This window comes from Mobula birostris, chromosome 5, assembly GCF_030028105.1.
Source record: "Mobula birostris isolate sMobBir1 chromosome 5, sMobBir1.hap1, whole genome shotgun sequence".
NCBI lineage: Eukaryota > Metazoa > Chordata > Chondrichthyes > Myliobatiformes > Myliobatidae > Mobula > Mobula birostris.
The window spans coordinates 207,347,773-207,370,190 of record NC_092374.1 but is presented as its reverse complement, the minus strand read 5'-3'; the positions used below and the strand labels follow the sequence as shown (position 1 = coordinate 207,370,190).

The following is a 22,418-nucleotide window of genomic DNA, read 5'->3' as shown; positions in this document are numbered from 1 at the left end:
AAGGGCAGATGTGGAGGCCAGGTCCTTATGGATATTTAAGGCAGAGGTTTATAAATTCTTGATTGGACAGGGCATGAAGGGATACGGGGAGAAGGAAGGAGATTGAGGCTGAGAGGAAAATTGGATCAGCCGTGATGAAATGGACGAGCAGACTCAATGGGCCAAATGGCCTGATTCTCCTTATGATCTTATGGTATAACTCATGTAGGATTATAAAATGAAAACAATTCTGTGATGTAATCAGGTCCCAGTCCACGTAAGAGCTTTAAAGTAGTTAGAAAACTTTAAAATCAATTTTAAAAGATACAGGAAGCCAGTGCAGAGAAGCTAGGAGTGGAGAGGTATGTTCCTCAGAAGTTTTCGTAATGTTCTGCATGAATGTAACTTTAACAATAGGCTGCTTTGGAAGGTCAGTAGAAAGTGCATTGCAGTAATCCAGTCTGTTCCACCCACTGGCAGTTTCTTTCCATTCAGATAATAATCTGCTTTTTGATTCTCTCATCAGTCTATGACCTTGCACCTCCCAAATTAAACTCCATTTGCCAGCTCCCTATCAGCAACTGTACAAGCCGATAAGAGGCTCAGATTCAGTGGACAACAACAGACCTTTCCCCAGGGCAGAAATGGCGACTGGGAAAGGGCATCATTTTAAAGTGATTGGAGGAACAGAGAGAGGGAATGTTAGAGATAGTTTTCTTACACAGGGGTGAGTGTGTGGAATGCCCTGACATGGGTGGTTATAGACATTTAGAAGCTCGTAGATACACAGATGAATGACAGAAACCTGGAGCATTATGTGGGAGGGAGGGAGTGAAGGGTTAGGATGATCTTGGAGGGGGAGGAATTGTGGAAGTTTTGGGTCAAAACGCTGCTCCAGGACTGAGAGAGGTCAGCAGGATTAGACAGAAAAACACGTTGGCATGGACGAGATGTGCCAGAAGGCCTGTTTCTCTGCTGTAGTGCTCTATGGTGCTGTGAAGGCAAAGTGGTGTTTCTTGTCATTTACACATAAAAGTTCTCGGGTGCAATGAAAACCTGCAGCAAATAACATTATAAAAGCAACTATGTCGAGAAAAAATGAATTAAACATAAATTGCTGCAGAATTTTTACCAAGAAGAGCACAATTAGAACAAGATAATACAAAGCCCATTAAGTGTAAAATTCAAGATTGAAGATGGTTTAATGTCATTTCCAGTAGACAAGTGTAAAGGAGAATGAGAATTACTCCACATCTGATGCAGCATACAAAAACACAATAAGATAAAGAACACACCAGAAATTTAAAAAAATACGATAAGTTTAAATACATAAGATAGGTTTTATATGCAGAGATTGATCAAATGTCCATAAAGTGACGCTTGCCACAGGAGTGTGAACATAAAGTGACTGACAGGAGATGATAAATTAGTGGTGGTTGGAAGTGTGGAATGATAGGCCGGTGGGTGGAGGGTTAATCACCCTTACAGCCTTCTGCCTATTCTCAGTCTGTTGCATCTGGTCCAAGTCTCCCCCATTATAGGAAACACCCTCTCCATGGTCACCCTATTGAGGCCTTTCAAAATTCGATAGGTTTAATGAGATAGATTTCAATAGTCAAAGAACCTTGATCCATCAGTTTTTAGTCTGGTTAGGCCACACTTGGAGTGCTGTATCCAGTTCTGGTCGCCTCACTATAGGAAGGATGTGGAAGCATTGGAAAGGGTACAGAGGAGATTTACCAGGATGCTGCCTAGTTTAGAAAGTATGCATAATGATCAGAGATTAAGGGAGCTAGGGCTTTACTCTTTGGAGAGAAGGAGGATGAGAGGCGACATGATAAAGGTGTACAAGATAATAAGAGGAATAGATAGAGTGGATAGCCAGCGCCTCTTCCATAGGGCACCACTGCTCAATACAAGAGGACATGGCTTTAAGGTAAGGGGTGGGAAGTTCAAGGGGGATATTAGAGGAAGGTTTTTAACTCAGAGATTGGTTGGTGCGTGGAATGCACTGCCTGAGTCAGTAGTGGAGGCAGATACACTCGTGAAGTTTAAGAGACTGCTAGACAGGTATATGGAGGAATTTAAGGTGGGGGCTTATATGGGAGGCAGGGTTTGAGGGTCGGCACAACATTGTGGACCGAAGAGCCTGTACTGTGCTGTACTGTTCTATGTTCTATGTTCTGTGTAGTCATGGAGAAACCAGTGGGTGGCTTTCTCTTCAATGGTGTTCACAGTAGAAGAGTGTTGGGTTGGTCTAAACTGGGGTGACAGAGCACAGAAACAGACCCTGCAGCCGCTGTGAGTTAACTAGCCCAGGTCTCCTTAAGCTGTTCTGACTCTTTGGTCCCGAGTTGTCTTCAGCAAGGCAGATGCCAGGAATTGAACACAATGCTGGGAGAACACAGCACGTCAGGCAGCATCTATGGAGAGGAATAAACAGTTGAAACTTCAGACTGATGGAGAGAGGGTCTGTGTTATGGGCCGGATTGTAAACACACTGCTGGGGAACTCAGCACGTCAGGCAGCATATATGAAGAGGTATAAACAGTCAACACTTTGGACCCAGAACCTCCCTTCATCAGTCCTGCAGCTGTGTTGCTCTGCATTTCCAGCATCTGCAGAATCTCGTGTTTATGGCCAGCGTTGTAAACTGATACATAATTTCTCCTGATTAGGGTCAATGTTCTGGCCCCGTTTGATAAGAACAGTACACAAAACAATCTTTGTCTCGAGCACTCTCTGCCTTTGACTGCAGCTCCGTTGATTCAATGTTTGTTTTACCCTTGACCCACTGTTCACGCTTTTTCTCCAAACCATCACTGAAAAACCGGAACACTATTTTTACCTTGGAAAACCGAGGTAATGTGATCGTGCCGTCGGAACTGGAAGGGCCCATCATAGTGCCCCATGCAGCACAGAAGAATGATACTCGGGTAAGCTTGGCCATCTCTAGAGAGTAGGCAGCCCCCTCAGACTGATATTCAGATGTATTTATGACATGCACAGGGAAACATACAGTGAAATGCGTCGTTTGCATCAAGGACCAGCAGAATTCTAATGGTGTGCTGGGGACAGCCTGCAAATGTCGCCACCTGTGCCAATGCCAATGTAGCAATCCCACCATGCTTAGCAGAATAACACAACAAAGTAACAGCAGCAAGGCAAGTGCTCTTCCCAGCTGCTTGCACACACAGACCAGCCTCCGACCTCAGGAAAGGTCGCCTCTGGCCACTGACCCCTGACCCCATTCCTTGGTCCTGGACTGCAGACATCAGGTTTCTACTTCCATTCCTTGGCCTGGACTCTCAGACATGTCGACATCACCCCTCCAACCTCCATTTCCTGTACTAGACTCTCAGACACGTAAATGTCACCCCTCCAACCTCCATTTCCTGTACTAGACTCTCAGACACGTAAATGTCACCCCTCCAACCTCCATTTCCTGTACTAGACTCTCAGACATGTAAATGTCACCCCTCTAACCTCCATTCCCTGGCCTGGACTCTCAGATACGTAGACATCACCCCTCCAACCTCCATTCCCTGTACTGGACTCTCAGACATGTAGACTTTGGGGATTCTTGAAAGATTATTACTAATGCCTCCACAATCTCTACTGCTACCTCTTTTAGAAAGCTAGGGTGCAGTTCATCTGGTCCAGGTGACTTATGTACCCTTAGATCTTTCAGCTTTTTGAGCACCTTCTCCCTTGTAATCGTGACTGCACTCACTTCTCCTCCCCTACACCATTCAACACCTGGCACACTGCAAGTGTCTTCCACAGAGAAGACCCGTGTAAAATACTCATTTCCTTCATCTGCCATCTCCTTGGCTCTCATCATTATTTCTCCGGCTGCATTTTCTAGCGGTCCTACATCCATTTTAATCTCTCTTTTAGTTTTTCATATACGAGAAAAAGCTGTGTCTATCCGCCTTGCTATTATTTGCCAGCTGGCTTTCATAATTCATCTTTGCCCTCATAAAGATGCTTTAAGTTCCTTTCTGTAAGTTTTAAAAGCTTCCCAATCTTCCATCATCCGACAAATTTTTGCTTTACTGTACGTCCTCTCTTTTGCTTTTACATTAACTTTGACTTCCCTTGTCAGCCACCGTTGTACTATTTTGCCATTTGAGTACTTCTTTGTTTTTAGAATACATCTCTCGTACACCTTCTTCATTTTCCCAGTAACCTATGCTATTACCGCTCTGCTGTCATCCCTACCAGAATCTTCTTCCAATTTACTCCAGCCAACTCCTCTTTCTGTAATTTCCTTTACTCCGCTGAAATTAAATAAGTATTTTGTATCATGTTCATTGTGGAAGACACCAGCAATGTGCCAGATGTTGAAGGGTGTGAGGGAAAAGAAAAAGATGTTACTATTACAAGGGAGAAGGCGCTCAAAAAGCTGAAAGACCTAAGGGTACATATGTAAGTCACCCAGACCAGATTAACTGCACCCTAGAGTTCTGAAAGAGGTAGCAGTAGAGATTGTGGAGGTATTTGTAATGATCTTTGAAAAATCATTGGATTCTGGCATGGTTCCAGAGGACTGGAAAATGGCAAATGTCACTCCACTTTTTAAAAAAGAAGGAAGGCAGGAGAGATGAAATTATGGACCAGTTAGCCTGACTTCAGTGGTTGGGAAGATGCTGGGGTCAATTGCTAAGGAAAATCTTGCCTGGCGAACCTGTTGGAATCCTTTGAGATTACATGTAGGATAGATAAAGGGGATGTAGTGGATGTTATATATTTAGACTTTCAGAAGGTCTTTGACAAGATGCCACACATGAGGCTGCTTAACAAGTTAAGATCCTGTGGTATTACAGGAAATTTACTAACGTAGTTAGAGCATTGGCTGATTGGTAGGAGGTAGCGAGTGGGAATAAAAGGATCCCTGTCTGGTTGGCTGCCAGTGACTAGTGGTGTTCCGCAGGGGTCGGTGTTGGGACAGCTTCCCTTATGCTGTATATAAATGATTTAGATAATGAAATAGATGGCTTTTCCATCGTAGTTGCCAAGTTTGAGATGCAAATGAGACAAAGATTGGTGGAGGAGCAGATAGCGTTGAGGAAATAGGTAGGCTCCAAGAGGCCTTAGACAGACTAGGATAATAGACAAGAGAATGGCGAATAAAATACAATGTTAGATACAATGACTTTCTAAATAGGGAGAAAGTCCAAAAATCTGAGCTGCGAAGTCCTTGTGCAGAACATTCTGAAGGTTAACTTGTAGGCGTGGCCAAGTGGTTAGAGTGTTCGTCTAGTGATTTGAAGGTCGCTAGTTCGAGACTTGGCTGAGGCAGCATGTGTGTCCTTGAGCAAGGCACTTAATCACACAGTGCTCTGCGACGACACCGATGCCAAGCTGTGTGGGTCCTAGTGCCCTTCCCTTGGACAACATCGGTGTTGTGGAGAGGGGAGACTTGCAACATGGGCAACTGCCAGTCTTCCATACAACCTTGCCCAGGCCTGAGCCCTGGAAACCTCCCAAGGTGCAAATCCATGGTCTCACGACACTAACGGATCCTTATTAAAAAAAGGGCTGAGTCAGTGGTGAGGAAGGCAAATGCCATGTTAGCATTCATTTCAAGAGGTCTAGAATACAAGAAGGAGGATGTGATGCTGAGGCTTTATAAGGCACTGGTGAGGCCTCACCTTGAGCATTGTGAACAGTTTTAGGCTCCTCATCTAAGAAACGATGTGCTGGTATTGGAGAGGCTTCAGAGGAGGTTCGCAAGGATGATTCTGGGAAAGAAAGGATTATCTTGCAAGGAACATTTGATAGCTCTGGGCCTGTACTCACTGAAATTTTGAAGTATGAAGGGGGATCTCATTGAATATTGAAAGGCCTAGACAGAGTAGATGTGGAAAGGATGTTTCCCATGGTGGGAGAGTCTAGGACAAGAGGGCACAGCTTCAGGAAAGAGGGGGGTCCTTTTAAAACAGAGATGCAGAGAAATTTCTTTAGCCAGAGAATTTGTAGAATTTATTACCACAGGCAGATGTGGAGGCCAGATCGTTGGGTGTGTTTAAGGCAGTGTTTTTGATCAAAGGATATTTAGAGAAGGCTGGGGAATGGGTGCTGAAGAGAGGGAAAAGGATCAGCTATGGTTGAATGGCGGAGCAGACTCAATTGGCCAAATAGCCTAATTCAGCTCCAATGTCTTATGGCCTTATACATATACAAACAGGCTAAACACATATACAAACAGAGAATCGAGGAGCATTTCAACTCCTCGGACCCCTGGTGCATGTGGCATGGCATACAGGTCATTACAGACTTCAAACCACCTAGTTCTGTGCCCCCTTCCAGCTCTGCTTCCCTCCCTGATGAGCTCAATTACTTCTACGCTCGCTTTGACCGAGAGAACAAGGAGGTCACCCTCAAAGCAGATCTCCCACCTGGTGAACTGCCTCTCTCACCTTCCACCTCTGATGTTTGCGCCACCCTGAGCAGGGTGAATGTACGGAAGGCAGCTTATCCGGATGGAATACATGGCTGTGTGCTCAGAGTCTGTGCAGGGCAGTTGGCCGGGGTCTTCACGGACATTTTCAATCTGTCCTTGGCCCAAGCAGTTGTCCCCACAAGCTTCAAGATCGCCACCATCATGCCAGTGTTGAAGCATTCCACTGCCACGGGCCTGAATGACTTCCACCCAGTTGCACTCACCCCCATCATTGCAAAGTGCTTTGAGAGACTGGTTCTATCACATCTGAAATCCTGTCTGCCCACTACCCTGGACCTCTCCCTCTCTTTATTGTCACCCTCTCCCTCCGTTGCTCTCCCATCCTCTCGCCTTCCGTTCCCCCATAGAACAGTACGGCAAGGCCATTCGGCCCACAATGTTGTGCTGAGCAGCTAAAAAGCAAATCAAAAACACCAGAATACTAATCCTTCCTACCTAAACCATCTCCATATCCCCCCAAACTCCTTACATGGTGCCTTTCCAAACCCCCCTTAAAAGTCCCTAATGTATTTGCCTCTACCACCATACCAGGCAGCGCATTCCAGGCGTCCACAACTCTCTGAGCAACAAAAAACTTACCCCCACATCCCCCTTGAACCTACCCCCTCTCACTTTCGATGCATGCCTCTGGTGTTAGATATTTCAACCCTGGGAAACAGATGCTGTCTGTCCACTCTATCTATACCTCTCATAATCTTACAATCCTCTCTCAGATCTCCCCTCAGCATCCGCCGCTCCAGAGTAAACATTCAGAAAAATTTATCCAGCTTCTCGAGATAGTACATACCCTTTAAACCGGGCAGCACCTTGGTAAACCTCTTCTGCATCTTCTCCAAAGCCCCAACATACTTCCTACAGTGGGGCGACCAGAACTGATGTGACGTAACCAGAGTTTGCAACCAAAGCTGTAATATAACCTCCTGACCTTTGAACTCAATGCCTCGACTAAAAATGCAAACATTCCATAAGCCTTAATCACTTCTAAGAAGCTACGAACTTGGATCCCAAAAACTCTTTGCTCATCAACATTTTTAAGGATCTTGCCTTAAGTGTACTGTCTCCTCGTATTTGCCCCGACCAAGATGCCACACCTCACATTTAAACTCCATCTGCCACTTCTCTGCCCATATCTGCAACTGATCTATATCATGCTGTATTCTTTACTAGTCTTCATTATCCACAACTCCGCCAATCTAACCCACCCATCTACATTTTCATCCAGATCATCCAGATATACATCACAAACAGCAGAGATCCCAGCACAGATCCCTGAGAAACACCACCAGCTCGAAAAAGTCCCTTCATCCAAAACCTTCTGTCATCTATGTGCATATCAGTGCTGAATGCAAACAGCCAATTCACCTCAGATCCCATACATCTGAACCTTCTGGATGAACCTTCCGTGAAAGACTTTGTCAAACACCTTAGACAACACCAGTTGTCCCACCCTCATCAATCTCTCTCGTCACCTTGTCAAGTTGGTAAGGCTCGACGTGCCCCACAGAAAAGGCATGCTGGTTCTCCCTAATTAGGTTATTGGTTTCCAAATGCTTGTAAATCCTACACTAAGAATTTTCTCCAACATATGCCTTACGACTGACGTGAGACTCACCGGTCTATAATCCCAGGATTTTCCATTGTTCCCCTCTTAAATATAGGTACAACACTAGCCACTCACCAGTCCTCTGGGACCTCACTGTGCCTGGAGAGGACACCAAGGTACAGGTCAAGGGCTCAGAAATTTCTGATTCTGATTCTGATTCTGAATTTCGTCTCTTGCCTTCTGCAATAACCTGGGGGAAATCCCACCAGGTTCTGGGGACTTATCCACCTTCACGAGAAGGCCCAGCACTCCCTCCTTCTTGACTTCTAAAAGTCCTAACATATTTATACACTCAGCACTGATCTCCTGGTCCTCCAAATCCTTTTCTTGGTAAATTTTGAAGCAAAGTACTCTTTACATACTACACTCGCATTCTCTGCAAGCCAGCAAATGTTCCTGCTCTTTATCCTTGAGTTGTCCTACCTGGTTATCCTCTTGCTCTTCATATAGAATGCCTTTGAACTGACCTTAATCCTGCTTGCCAGGGACTTTTCATGGCCTCTCCTGGTCTTCCTAATTCCCTTTAGTTCGTTTCTGGCTTCCTTATACTCCTCACGTGCTTCGTCTGATCCTGACTTCTGAAGCCTTACATACTTTTCCCTTTTCCTGTTGAGTAAAATCATCACCTCTCTGGAATCCGAAGTTCTTTTATTGTCCCATCCCCGTCCTTCCTTCTAACAGCAACATCCCTTTCGTCTACTCTGTGCAATTGATCTTTAAACACCCTCCACACATCTGATGTGGACTTGCCAGAGAAGAGTCGGTCTCAATTAATCCTTCTTAGTTCCTGGCTGATGCCCTCGTAATTTGACCTACTGCAATTTAAAACTCTCCCAAAAGCTCACCTATACTTAACTACCCTGAAAGTTAAGGAGTTGTGGTCACTGTTTCCTGACTATTCGTCCGCTGAAAGGTCAGTCATCTGGCCAGGCTCATTACCCAACTCCAGTACGGCACCTCCTCCTGTTGGACTGCCCACATATTGAATTAAGAAATCTTCCTGGACACACTTAACAAATTCTGCCTCGTCTAAAACTCCTTGCACTAAGAATGTCCGAGTTTATATCAGGGAAGTTGAAATCCTCCATGACAACAAACCTAAAATGAGGAAATCTGCAGATGCTGGAAATTCAAACAACACACACAAAAAAATGCTGGTGAATGCAGCAGGCCAGGCAGCATCTCTAGGAAGAGGTACAGTCGACGTTTCAGGCTGAGACCCTTCGTCAGGACTAACTGAAAAAAGAGATAGTAAGAGATTTGAAAGTGGGAGGGGGAGGGGGAGATCCAAAATGATAGGAGAAGACAGGAGGTGGAGGGATGGAGCCAAGAGCTGGACAGGTGATAGGCAAAAGGGGTACCAGGCTGGAGAAGGGAAAGGATCATGGGACGGGAGGCCCAGGGAGAAAGAAAGGGGGTGGGGAGCCCAGAGGATGGGCAAGGAGTTATAGTGAGAGGGACAGAGGAAGAGAAAAGAGAGAAAAAAGGGGAAATAAATAAATAAACAAACAAAATAAATGAATAGATAGATAAATAAATAAATAACGGATGGGGTACGAAGGGGAGGTGGGGCATTAACGGAAGTTTGAGAAGTCAATGTTCATGCCATCAGGTTGGAGGCTACCCAGATGGAATATAAGGTGTTGTTCCTCCAACCTGAGTGTGGCTTCATCTTTACAGTAGAGGAGGCTGTGGATAGACATGTCAGAATGGGAATGGGATGTGGAATTAAAATGTGTGGCCACTGGGAGATCCTGCTTTCTCTGGCGGACAGAGCGTAGATGTTCAGCAAAGCGGTCTCCCAGTCTGCGTCGGGTCTCGCCAATATATAAAAGACCACATTGGGAGCACCGGACGCAGTATATCACCCCAGTCGACTCACAGGTGAAGTGTCGCCTCACCTGGAAGGACTGTCTGGGGCCCTGAATGGTGGTAAGGGAGGAAGTGTAAGGGCATGTGTAGCACTTGTTCCGCTTACACGGATAAGTGCCAGGAGGGAGATCAGTGGGGAGGGATGGGGGGGACGAGTGGACAAGGGAGTCGCGTAGGGAGCGATCCCTGCGGAAAGCCGGGGGGGGGGGGAGGGAAAGATGTGCTTAGTGGTGGGATCCCGTTGGAGGTGGCGGAAGTTACGGAAAATAATATGTTGGACCCTATCATTTTTATATATTTCCTTAATCTGATTACACGTCTGTTTCTCGATGTCGTGGTCTGCCCCAGACTCAATCAAGTTTCATGGTAGTTCCATGTACTGATCTATACTCTTAAGTTCATCCCCTTATCCATAATACTCCCAGCATTAAAATATACACACTTCAAACTATCCGACCCAACATACCTGTTATTTCCTGTTATTTCGATTGTCTTCCTCTCCCTCTCCCCGCCACCTCTCTTTCTCTCTCTCTCTCTCTCTCTCTCTCTCTCTCTCTCTCTCTCCCTCCCTCCCTCCCCCTTCTCCCTCCTTACCTGTCCCTCCTTCCCTCTCCCTCGTCCCCTCCCTCCCTCGCACAGACTGCAGGGAATCAGGAAGTCGAGTCCCGCTCTGCTCAAGGATCGAACCGGCCTCCCGCCGCGCCGAGCGTCCCGCAAAGCCAGTGGCTCGGCCTCGGAACTGGCGGCCGCAGAAGCGGAGAGTCCCCGGCAGAACCCGGTCCAAACCCGCAGTGAGAGCTCGGCCGCCAGTGGGCGTCAGAGAGAGGGACAGAGAGGGGTCTGAGGGAGAGGGAGAGAGGGACAGAGAGGGGTTTGAGGGAGAGAGAGAGAGAGGGACAGAGAGGGGTTTGAGGGAGAGGGAGAGAGGGACAGAGAGGGGTTTGAGGGAGAGGGAGAGAGGGACAGAGAGGGGTTTGAGGGAGAGAGAGAGAGGGACAGAGAGGGGTTTGAGGGAGAGGGAGAAGTGGTGTGAGTGAGTGAGAGAGAGAGGGGGGACCATTGGGGAAGTGGATAGGACAGGGAGGAGTCACAGGGGGAGGGAGGAAGAGATGAGGAAGGGGGAGAGGGAGGGGAGGGGAGGGGAAAGGAGGGGAGGGGAAAGGAGGGGAGGGGAGGGGGAGAAAGACTGGAGGGGAAATGAGACGCAGAGTGTGAGGGAAGGGAGGGAGAGGGCTAGTGAGAGAACGAGTGTGAGGGAGGAGGACGAGGTTAGAGAAAGGGCGCCAGTGAGGCAGAGAGGTGGCGAGGGAGAGAGAGGGAGGAGAAGGGAGAGAGATAGAGTGAGCCAGAGGGACGGGATGAGTGAGAGAGCAGAGGCGAGGGAGAGAAAGAGAGAGGGTGAAGGAGAGGAGATTGAGAGAGGCAGCTGGAGGGAAAGGGAGGGTGTGAGAGAGAGGCAGAGAGTGAGAGAAGGGGAAAGGGCGACAGAAGGAGAGGTGAATGAGAAAGAAAGATGGAGAGAGAGAAAGGGAGAGGGGCAGAGAGCAAGGAAGGGTGAGAGTGAGAGGCTCAGGGAGGGTGGGGATGAGAGTGAGAGGCAGAGGTTGAGAGAGGGTGGGGGTGAGAGTGAGAGGCAGAGGTTGAGGGAGGGTGGGGGTGAAAGTGAGAGGCAGAGGTTGAGGGAGGGTGGGGGTGAGAGTGAGAGGCAGAGGTTGAGGGAGGGTGGGGGTGAGAGTGAGAGGCAGAGGTTGAGGGAGGGTGGGGGTGAAAGTGAGAGGCAGAGGTTGAGGGAGGGTGGGGGTGAGAGTGAGAGGCAGAGGTTGAGGGAGGGTGGGGGTGAGAGTGAGAGGCAGAGGTTGAGGGAGGGTGGGGGTGAGAGTGAGAGGCAGAGGTTGAGGGAGGGTGGGGGGTGAGAGTGAGAGGCAGAGGTTGAGGGAGGGTGGGGGTGAGAGTGAGAGGCAGAGGTTGAGGGAGGGTGGGGGTGACAGTGAGAGGCAGAGGTGAAGGAGGGTGGGGGTGATAGTGAGAGTCAGAGGCTCAGGGAGGGTGGGGTGTGTGAGTGAGAGGCAGAGGTTGAGGGAAGGTGGGGGTGAGAGTGAGAGGCAGAGGTTGAGGGAGAGGGTGGGGGTGAGAGTGAGAGGCAGAGGTTGAGGGAGGGTGGGGGTGACAGTGAGAGGCAGAGGTTGAAGGAGGGTGGGGGTGATAGTGAGAGTCAGAGGCTCAGGGAGGGTGGGGGGTGTGAGTGAGAGGCAGAGGTTGAGGGAGGGTGGGGGGTGAGAGTGAGAGGCAGAGGTTGAGGGAGGGTGGGGGGTGAGAGTGAGAGGCAGAGGTTGAGGGAGGGTTGGGGGTGACAGTGAGAGGCAGAGGTTGAAGGAGGGTGGGGGTGATAGTGAGAGTCAGAGGCTCAGGGAGGGTGGGGGTGTGAGTGAGAGGCAGAGGTTGAGGGAAGGTGGGGGTGTCACAGAGACGGAAGGGAATGGTGCACGGATGGGGAGGGTTGAGAGGGCGAGGGAGCAGGGGGACAGGCGGAGGGACAACAAGAAGCTGAGGGAGGGAGAGAGGACTGACACTGATGGGTGGGGACAGTGAGGGAGGGAGGCGAGGGGAGAGGGACAGTGGAGGAGACAGGCAGAGAGCGAGGAAAAGGGAAAGGGAGAGAGCAGAGGTGAGTGAGAGGGAAAGGGGGGGTGGGAGGACAGGAGAAGGGGAGCAAAAGGAGGAGAGGTGGAGGGGGGGTGAGGTGGTTGTAGAGAGAGTGGAGAATGGTTGCGAGGACAAGGGAGAGACGGAGAGGGGGTGAGGACGAAGTGGTGGAAGTCAGGCCGAAGGATGAGAGCAGGTGCAGGAGTGACCGAGGATGAAGAGGAGCGGTGGAAGATGAGGGTGAGGGGAAGGGACAGAGTTGAGGGAATGGACAAGGGAGAGTGAGAGAGAGAAGCAGAGGGAGAGGGGGGGAGGAGGATGATAGGGAGGGGAAGAGAGAGGAGGGGGAGAGGATTAGGGAGTATGGGAGGGTGGGAAAACACTGCAAGTAAGAGCGAGGGTAAGAGGGAAAGATGGAGGGAGAGGGGAAATGAGGATGAGAATGAGGGAGAGAGTTGGAGGGAAATTGGGAGGGTTTTAAAGAGGGAGAGAGCACAGCTAAGGGGAGAAAGGAAGGGTATGGGATGGGGAGGAGGAGAGGTGGAGGGAGGAGTCGGGGATACAGGTCACATTTGGAGAGTGAGAGAGCAGGGCCAAGGGAGGAGGGGAACGGTGTGGGATGGGGGGGAGGAAAGGTGGAGGGAGGCACCTAGGAAGAGAGAGTCAGGTTTAGAGAGGAAGGGGACGACAGGCTGGGAGAGCGGGAGGGAGTGGATGGGGAGAGAGAAAGAGCGAGGAGGAGGGAGGCTGGGAGGAATGGGGAGGAGGAACATAACAGGAAGGAGGGTGGGAGGGGGAGGAGTGAAGAGGAGGGAGAAAGCTGTGGGGAGGGGCAGTGGGAGGGTGACAGGGGGTGCAGGCATCTCCCACGCCTCTTCTGCCCACTCCACGAGGAGGAACTGAAACTGTTCTGTGAGACGGACGGGAAGCTGATCTGTGGGATTTGCCGGGACAGCCGGGAGCACAAGTATCACACTACATCCCAGTGAATGAGGCGCTGGACATCTACCAGGTGAGCCTCGCCTCAGAACACCCCCCCCCACCTCGAGAGGACGCCAGCTTCACTCCCATTTCCCTCATCGGGGGGACCCTCGTTTGGGATCAGACTCTGCTACAGGGCGGGAGGAGTGGGTGGCTGGACAGCTGGCCAAGTGGGAGTGGGGTTGGGTGTAGGGTGGTGGGACTGCTTCTTCCACCAGGACTCCCTGATCCATAGCAGAGCCTTCCTCTACACAGTTTCCATTCGGTGCAGCGATGGGAAGTCTCTGCTGTGCATCTGTACAAAGACATAACAATGTGAGCATGGGTTGTGCAGAGTCCAGTTCCCTTCAGCCTCCTCAGAAATCATTACTCCTCATGGCTTCATACACCTTTATAAAGTTACCTCACAGTCTCCTCAGCTCCAAGGAATAACGTTTTCCCAAACACTAACCATCACCTGGTCCAGCAACTTCCTCATAAATTTCCTCTGTACTCTGTCCAGCATAATGGCATCTTTCCCAGTGCAGGTCAGCCAGGACTGTACACAATACTCCCCTACCTTCTCACCACACACCTTCCACCCACCTGGTCTTGCCCAATCACTTTGCAGTTTGTAGCCCTTCCCTTCCCTCCACCTTCTTACTCTGGCTTCTTCCCCTTCCTCTCCCTCCTGATGAAGGATCTTGTCCTGAAGCGTCGACTGTTTGTTCCCCTCCATAGACGCTAGCTGACTGCTGAGCTTGTTCAGCACTTTGTGTGTGTTACTCTGCACACAATACTCCAAGTGTGGCCCTCACTGACGCTTTCTACATCTGCAACATAACATCCAACATCTAAACTGAATGCTCTGGCTGATAAAGCCAGTGTGCCAAACACCTTCTTCACCGGCACAAAGTACTGGAAGAAACTCTGCAGGGCCGGGGAGCATCTATAAACAGTCGACCATTCATGCCGAGACCCTGCGTCACGATTGGAAAGGAAGTGGGGGCAGAAGCCAGATTAAAACCTCATAGAAACATTTCGAATGTTGAAAGGCTGGGACACAGTGGATGTGGCAAAGTTGTTTCCCATGATGGGGGAGTCTAGTACGAGAGGGCATGACTTAAGGATTGAAGGGCACCCATTCAGAACAGAGATGCGAAGAAATTTTTTTAGCCAGAGGGTGGTGAATCTATGGAAATTTGTGTCAAGGGTGGCAGTGGAGGCCAAGTCATTGGGTGTATTTAAGGCAGAGATTGATAGGTATCTGAGTAGCCAGGGCATCAAAGGTTATGGTGAGAAGGCAGGGGAGTGGGACTAAATGGGAGAATGGATCTGCTCATGATTAAATGGTGGAGCAGACTCGATGGGCCAAATGGCCCTACTTCTGCTCCTTTTGTCTTATGGTCTAAAATGATGGGAAGGAGTGAAGGGGAGGGAGTACAAGTTGGCAGGTGAGAGGTAAGACCAGGTGAGGGGAAGGTGTGCAGGTGGGGCAGACTGGATGAGGTGAGAGCTGGGAGGGAATAGGTAGGCTGAAGAAAATGGCAGAAGAAGTAAGGCGACCATAGGGAGGTAAGAAACATAGAAACATAGAAAATAGGTGCAGGAGTAGGGCCATTCGGCCCTTCGAGCCTGCACCGCCATTTATTATGATCATGGCTGATCATCCAACTCAGAACCCTGCACCAGCCTTCTGTCCATACCCTCTGATCCCCCTAGCCACAGGGGCCATATCTAACTCCCTCTTCAATATAGCCAATGAACTGGCCTCAACTGTTTCCTGTGGCAGAGAATTCCACAGATTCACCACTCTCTGTGTGAAGAAGTTTTTCCTTATCTCGGTCCTAAAAGGCTTCCCCTTTATCCTCAAACTGTGACCCCTCATTCTGGACTTCCCCAACATCGGGAACAATCTTCCTGCATCTAGTCTGTCCAATTCCTTTAGGATTTTATACGTTTCAATGAGATCCCCCTCAATCTTCTAAATTCCAACGAGTACAAGCCAGTTCATCCAGTCTTTCTTCATATGGAAGTCCTGCCATCCCAGGAATCAATCTGGTGAACCTTCTTTGTACTCCCTCTATGGCAAGGATGTCTTTCCTTAGATTAGGGGACCAAAACTGTACACAATACTCCAGGTGTGGTCTCACCAAGGCCTTGTACAACTGCAGTAGTACCTCCCTGCTCCTGTACTCGAATCCTCTCGCTATAAATGCCAGCATACCATTTTCCTTTTTCACCGCCTGCTGTACCTGCATGCCCACTTTCAATGACTGGTGTGTAATGACACCCAGGTCTCGTTGCAGCTCCCCTTCTCCTAATCGGCCACCATTCAGATAATATACTAGAATTATATATATATATATATTTTCTACTATAAGCCTACTGACTCTCACAGCTATCTGGACTATTCCTCTTCTCACCCTGTCTCTTGCAAAAACGCCATCCCCTTCTCGCAATTCCTCTGTCTCCGCCGCATCTGCTCTCAGGATGAGGCTTTTCATTCTAGGACGAGGGAGATGTCTTCATTTTTTAAAGAAAGGGGCTTCCCTTCCTCCACTATCAACTCTGCTCTTAAACGCATCTCCTCCATTTCACGTACATCTGCTTTCACTCCATCCTCCCGCCACCCCACTAGGAATAGGGTTCCCCTGGTCCTCATCTACCACCCCACCAGCCTCCGGGTCCAACATATTATTCTCCGTAACTTCCGCCACCTCCAACTAGATCCCACCACGAAGCACATCTTTCCCTCCCCCTCCCTCTGCATTCCGCAGGGATCGCTCCCTACACAACTCCCTTGTCCATTCATCCCCCCCATCCCTCCCCAAACAGTCCTTCCAGGTGAGGCAACACTTCACCTGTGAGTCGACTGGGGTGATATACTGCGTCCAGTGCTCCCGATGTGACCTTTTATATATTGGCGAGACCCGACGCAGACTGGGAGACCGCTTTGCTGAACACCTACGCTCTGTCCGCCAGAGAAAGCAGGATCTCCCAGTGGCCACACATTTTAATTCCACATCCCATTCCCATTCTGACATGTCTATCCACGGCCTCCTCTACTGTAAAAATGAGGCCACACTCGGGTTGGGGGAGCGGCACCTTATATTCCATCTGGGTGGCCTCCGGCCTGGTGGCATGAACATCGACTTCTCTAACTTCCGCTAGGCCCCACCTCCCCCTCGTACCTCATCTGTTACTTATTTTTATGCACACATTCTTTCTCTCACTCTCCTTTTTCTCCCTCTGTCCCTCTGAATATACCTCTTGCCCATCCTCTGGGTCCCCCCCCCCTGTCTTTCTTCCCGGACCTCCTGTCCCATGATCCTCTCGTATCCCCTTTTGCCTATCACCTGTCCAGCTCTTGGCTCTATCCCTCCCCCTCCTGTCTTCTCCTATCATTTTGGATCTCCCCCTCCCCCTCCAACTTTCAAATCTCTTACTCACTCTTCCTTCAGTTAGTCCTGACGAAGGGTCTCGTCCTGAAATGTCGACTGCACCTCTTCCTACAGATGCTGCCTGGCCTGCTGCGTTCACCAGCAACTTTGATGTGTGTTGCTTGAATTTCCAGCATCTGCAGAATTCCTGTTGTTTACCATTCAGATAATAATCTGTTTTCCTATTTTTGCCACCAAAGTGGATAACCTCACATTTATCCACATTAAAATGCATCTGCCATGAATTTGCCCACTCACCTAACCTATCCAAGTCACCCTGCATTCTCTTAGCATCCTCCTCACAGCTAACACTGCCACCCAGCTTCATGTCATCCGCAAACTTGGAGATGCTGCATTTAATTCCCTCATCCAAGTCATTAATATATATTGTAAACAACTGGGGTCACAGCACTGAGCCTTGCGGTACCCCACTAGTCACTGCCTGCCATTCTGAAAAGGTCCCCTTTATTCCCACTCTTTGCTTCCTGTCTGCCAACCAATTCTCTATCCACATCAATACCTTACCCCCAATACCGTGTGCTTTAAGTTTGCACACTAATCTCCTGTGTGGGACCTTGTCAAAAGCTTTTTGAAAATCCAAATATACCACATCCACTGGTTCTCCCCTATCCACTCTACTAGTTACATCCTCAAAAAATTCTATGAGATTCGTCAGGCATGATTTTCCTTTCACAAATCCATGCTGACTTTGTCCGATGATTTCACCGCTTTCCAAATGTGCTGTTATCACATCTTTGATAACTGACTCCAGCAGTTTCCCCACCACCGACGTTAGGCTAACCGGTCTATAATTCCCCGGTTTCTCTCTCCCTCCTTTTTTAAAAAGTGGGGTTACATTAGCCACCCTCCAATCCTCAGGAACTAGTCCAAAATCTAACGAGTTTTGAAAAATTATCACTAATGCATCCACTATTTCTTGGGCTACTTCCTTAAGCACTCTGGGATGCAGAACATCTGGCCCTGGGGATTTATCTGCCTTTAATCCCTTCAATTTACCCAACACCACTTCCCTACTAACATGTATTTCACTCAGTTCCTCCATCTCACTGGACCCTCTGTCCCCTACTATTTCTGGAAGATTATTTATGTCCTCCTTAGTGAAGACAGAACCAAAGTAATTATTCAATTGGTCTGCCATGTCCTTGCTCCCCATAATCAATTCACCTGTTTCTGTCTGTAGGGGACCTACATTTGTCTTTACCAGTCTTTTCCTTTTTACATATTTATAAAAGCTTTTACAGTCAGTTTTTATGTTCCCTGCCAGTTTTCTCTCATAATCTTTTTTCTCCTTCCTAATTAAGCCCTTTGTCCTCCTCTGCTGAACTCTGAATTTCTCCCAGTCCTCAGGTGAGCCACTTTTTCTGGCTAATTTGTATGCTTCTTCTTTGGAATTGATACTATCCCTAATTTCTCTTGTCAGCCACGGGTGCACTACCTTCCCTGATTTATTCTTTTGCCAAACTGGGATGAACAATTGTTGTAGTTCATCCATGCAATCTTCAAATGCTTGCCATTGCATATCCACCGTCAATCCTTTAAGCGTCATTTGCCAGTCTATCTTAGCTAATTCACGTCGCATACCTTCAAAGTTACCCCTCTTTAAGTTCAGAACCTTTGTTTCTGAATTAACTATGTCACTGTCCATCTTAATGAAGAATTCCACCATATTATGGTCACTCTTACCCAAGGGGCCTCTCACGACAAGATTGCTAATTAACCCTTCCTCATTGCTCAAAACCCAGTCTAGAATAGCCTGCTCTCTAGTTGGTTCCTCGACATGTTGGTTCAAAAAATCATCCCACATACTTTCCAAGAAATCCTCTTCCTCAGCACCTTTACCAATTTGGTTCACCCAATCTACATGTAGATTGAAGTCACCCATTATAACTGCTGTTCCTTTATTGCACACATTTCTAATTTCCTGTTTAATACCATCTCCGACCTCACTACTACTGTTAGGTGGCCTGTACACAACTCCCACCAGCGTTTTCTGCCCCTTAGTGTTATGCAGCTCTACCCATAAGGAAAGATGAGGAGAGAAGGGGCGAGAGGGGAATGAAAATAGAGAGGGCGGCGGGGGATTACTGGAAGCTAGAGAAATCAATGTCAGGTTGAAGGCTGCCCAGACTATGAGGTGTTGTTCCTCCAACCTGACAGTGGCCTCATCAGCACGCTGCCTACCAACAATGCCACTTTCAGGGAACCATGTAGTTCTACTCTTAAACACGAAATACTCTGCAGATGCTGGGGTCAAAGCAACACTCACAACACGCTGGAGGAACTCATCAGGTCAGGCAGCATCCGTGGAAACGATCAGTCAACGTTTCAGGCCGGAACCTTTCATCAGGACTGTAGAGGGAAGGGGCAGAGGCCCTATAAAGAAGTTGGGGGAGGGTGGGAAGGAGAAGGCTGGTAGGTTCCAGGTGAAAAACCAGTAAGGGGAAAGATAAAGGGGTGGGGAAGGGGAAGCAGGGAGGGGATAGGCAGGAAAGGTGAAGAGAGAATAGGGGAAAACACAATGGGTAGTAGAAGGAGACGGAACCATGAGGGAGGTGGTAGGCAGCTGGGGAACGGGGGCAGAGTGAAATAGGGATAGAGGAAGGGAGGGGGAGGGAATTACCGGAAGTTGGAGAATTCTATGTTCATACCAAGGGGCTGGAGACTACCTAGATGGTATATGAGGTGTTGCTCCTCCAATTCTACTCTTGGGTCTCTCTGTTCTACAACATTCCCCAGAGCCTGACCTCCCCTCAATCATCTTCCCAAGGTTCAGCAGTGGTGTAGCAGTTCTTCTTGGCCCAATCACTCCTTCTAGGGCATGGGTGGTCAACAGCAGCTCTACTCAGGTGGTCAACAGCAACTCTACCCTTGATCAGTACTTCATACACCTACCAGGCGACCATCCTTCCCTTCCCACGAATGAAGTCTTTGGAGCTTCTTTTGGCATTTCTGCCACGCTGGGTTTTTCTGGGACGGGGCAGCTCACCTCACGCCCAGCCCTCTTCTTCACGCAGTCAGGCTTGGGGCCACCCATGGGTGAGCTAGCGTTGCAGTTAGCACAGTGCCTGTACAGCTCAGGGCATCGGAGCTGAGTTCAGTTCAGGTGTTGTCTGTACCTCCTCCCCATGGGTGTGTGGGTTTCCTCCCACAATCCAAAGACGTAAACTTAGTGGGTTAATCGGTGATGGTAAATTTTCCTGTGATTGGGCTAGGGTTGAATAGGTGGGTCACTAGGCAGAGGGGGTTCGTTGGGCCAGAACAGCCTGCTCCACGCTGTGTCACTAGACGTCATTTTCCATTCCTTGTCTGTGATTCTTGACCACCTGCGCACTGTCTACAATACCTCCTATTGTATTGTGGGAACGTTGCTTTCCTGCAGTGAAGCTCTGCGCACCTCTGCCGACCCTTCCCTCAGCGTGCTCAGGAGTGTCCTGCCGTGATGGCGACCAGAGCAACTGTCCTGCTTTGCGGACCTGAATCCGCCTCCTCTGCTACTGGCATCCATTACTGGAGACAGCTGCCCCCTCCTGAGTGACAGTGTCAGGGGTGACGAGGCTGGGTTGGTTCTCCCAGGAGCAGGGGGGGCTGAGGCGGGGGAGATCAGATGAGGTGCACAAAACGATGAGAGGCATGCTTAGTTGGAACTTCTCCCCCCTTGCAGAGTCAGACATTCTGAGAAACACACAGTCGTGTGGTCGTGCACATTGGCAGAAGAAATAAAGGCATAGACTATTTTCTAAAATAGGAGAAAATTCAAAAGTGAGAGTTAGACCATAAGATATAGGAGCAGAATTAGGCCATTTGGCCCATCGAGTCTGCTCCACCATTTCATCGCGGCTGATCCATTTTCTCTCTCAGTTCCAATCTCCAACCTTCTCTCCGTATCCCTTCATGCCCTGACCAATCAACCTCTACCTTAAATATACCCAAAGGCCTGGCCTCCACAGCCGCCTGTGGAAACAGATTCCACAGATTTGCCACCCTCTGACTAAAGAAATCCCTCCTTATCTTTGTTCTAAAAAGATGCCCGTTTACTCTGAGGCTGTGTCCTTTAGTCCTAACTATAGGAAATATCCTCTCCACACCCAGTCTATCAATGTTGCAAAGAATGGGTAAACCCAAACGCAGGACGCTAGCACGGAGATAGAGTCAGGATGCAGACAAGAGCGTGAGCGTGGCGGGAGCTGAACGGCAAACAGGAAGGTGAACGGAAAAGCAGGAGGCAGGCAAAACTTATCTTGACACAGGGCATTGCTGGAGCTGAACTGCAGACAAGAGACAGGCAGCACGCAACACTTACCTTGACACGGAGCGTTAAATGGAAAGGCAAATGGCAGGCAATACTTATCTTGACACGGAGAGACAGACTTACACAGGCAAACCTCAGTACTGAAACAAGACCTAGAATACACAATCCTAAGCAGCCAGGAATGTGAATTACCACACTGGCTGAAACAACGATCTGGCGATGAGTGGATGCAAAGCCAGGGTATTTATGCTGCAGGTCTAGATGCGAATCAGGTGTGCCACAATCAAAGGGAATTAGGAGAAAATGGGGAATTAACGGTTGGGACCGTGACAATCAAAGCCTTTCACCATTCGATAGGTTTCGATTAGTGGTTGGCTACGGTGGCAAGTTAGTGTCGTGGTGAATTCCACCTGCTTGCAGCTGCCCTGGGGAGGTTGTTGGAGTGAAGCAGTCCACTGGAATGCCAGAGGCTGTGTGGCGTAGTGTCGTCACTGGATCCCATGTTGCCCCAAGTGGTCATCAACAGAAGACAAGCTGTATTGTGTTCATCTGCAGACTGGTGCAACATTCAGGGAGTCAGGGATTTGGACTATACATTCTGTGTGTGACTTGCTATCTTATATGTGCCGTGTGTGACTGTTGGGTCTGTGTTTTGCACTTTGGCCCCAGCGTAACGATTTTTCATTTGGCTGTATTCGTGTATGGTTAATTGATAATTGAACTTGAACTAATCGGCCATGATGTCTCTCTTGCCTCCTCCCAGGATAAGCTGAGGTCTCACCTGGAGACTGCCAGGCGAAGGAGGGCCGCTGCCCTGAAGGCCAGGCTCCAGCAGAGGCAGAAGATCTCTGAAGTGCGGGTGAGGCTGGGGTTTCAGTGGGGTCTCTCAGTTCCTCCCTCTCCACCGGCCACTCTCCCACTTCACTCAGAACCATGTAGCCCGACAACACCGAAACTATTAATATGTCTAGTCCCATTGACCTGCACCCAGACCATAGCCCTCCATGCCCTTCCCATCCAAACTTCTCTTAAATATTGCTTTCAAACCCACATCCACCACCTCTGCTGGCACCTCATTTCACACTCACCACCCTCAGAATAAAAACGTTCTCACTGAGGTTCCCCTGAGCAGTTCACTTTTCATCCTTAACTAATAACCTCTGGTTGTAGTCTCGCTCG

At 49.0% G+C, this 22,418-nt stretch overlaps 1 protein-coding gene across 1 annotated transcript in view; it reads left to right on the top strand.

The window, feature by feature from the left end:
- The first annotated feature begins 2,904 nt into the window (after positions 1-2,904).
- Positions 2,905-22,418, top strand: part of LOC140198490 (zinc-binding protein A33-like) — a 37,350-nt gene continuing 17,836 nt past the window's right edge. Inside the window, exons 1-4 of the mRNA XM_072259577.1 lie at positions 2,905-2,915; positions 10,563-10,738; positions 13,484-13,578; positions 22,003-22,098. Coding sequence (XP_072115678.1) covers positions 2,905-2,915; positions 10,563-10,738; positions 13,484-13,578; positions 22,003-22,098 — 378 coding nt within the window. The remainder of the gene's footprint in view (positions 2,916-10,562; positions 10,739-13,483; positions 13,579-22,002; positions 22,099-22,418) is intronic.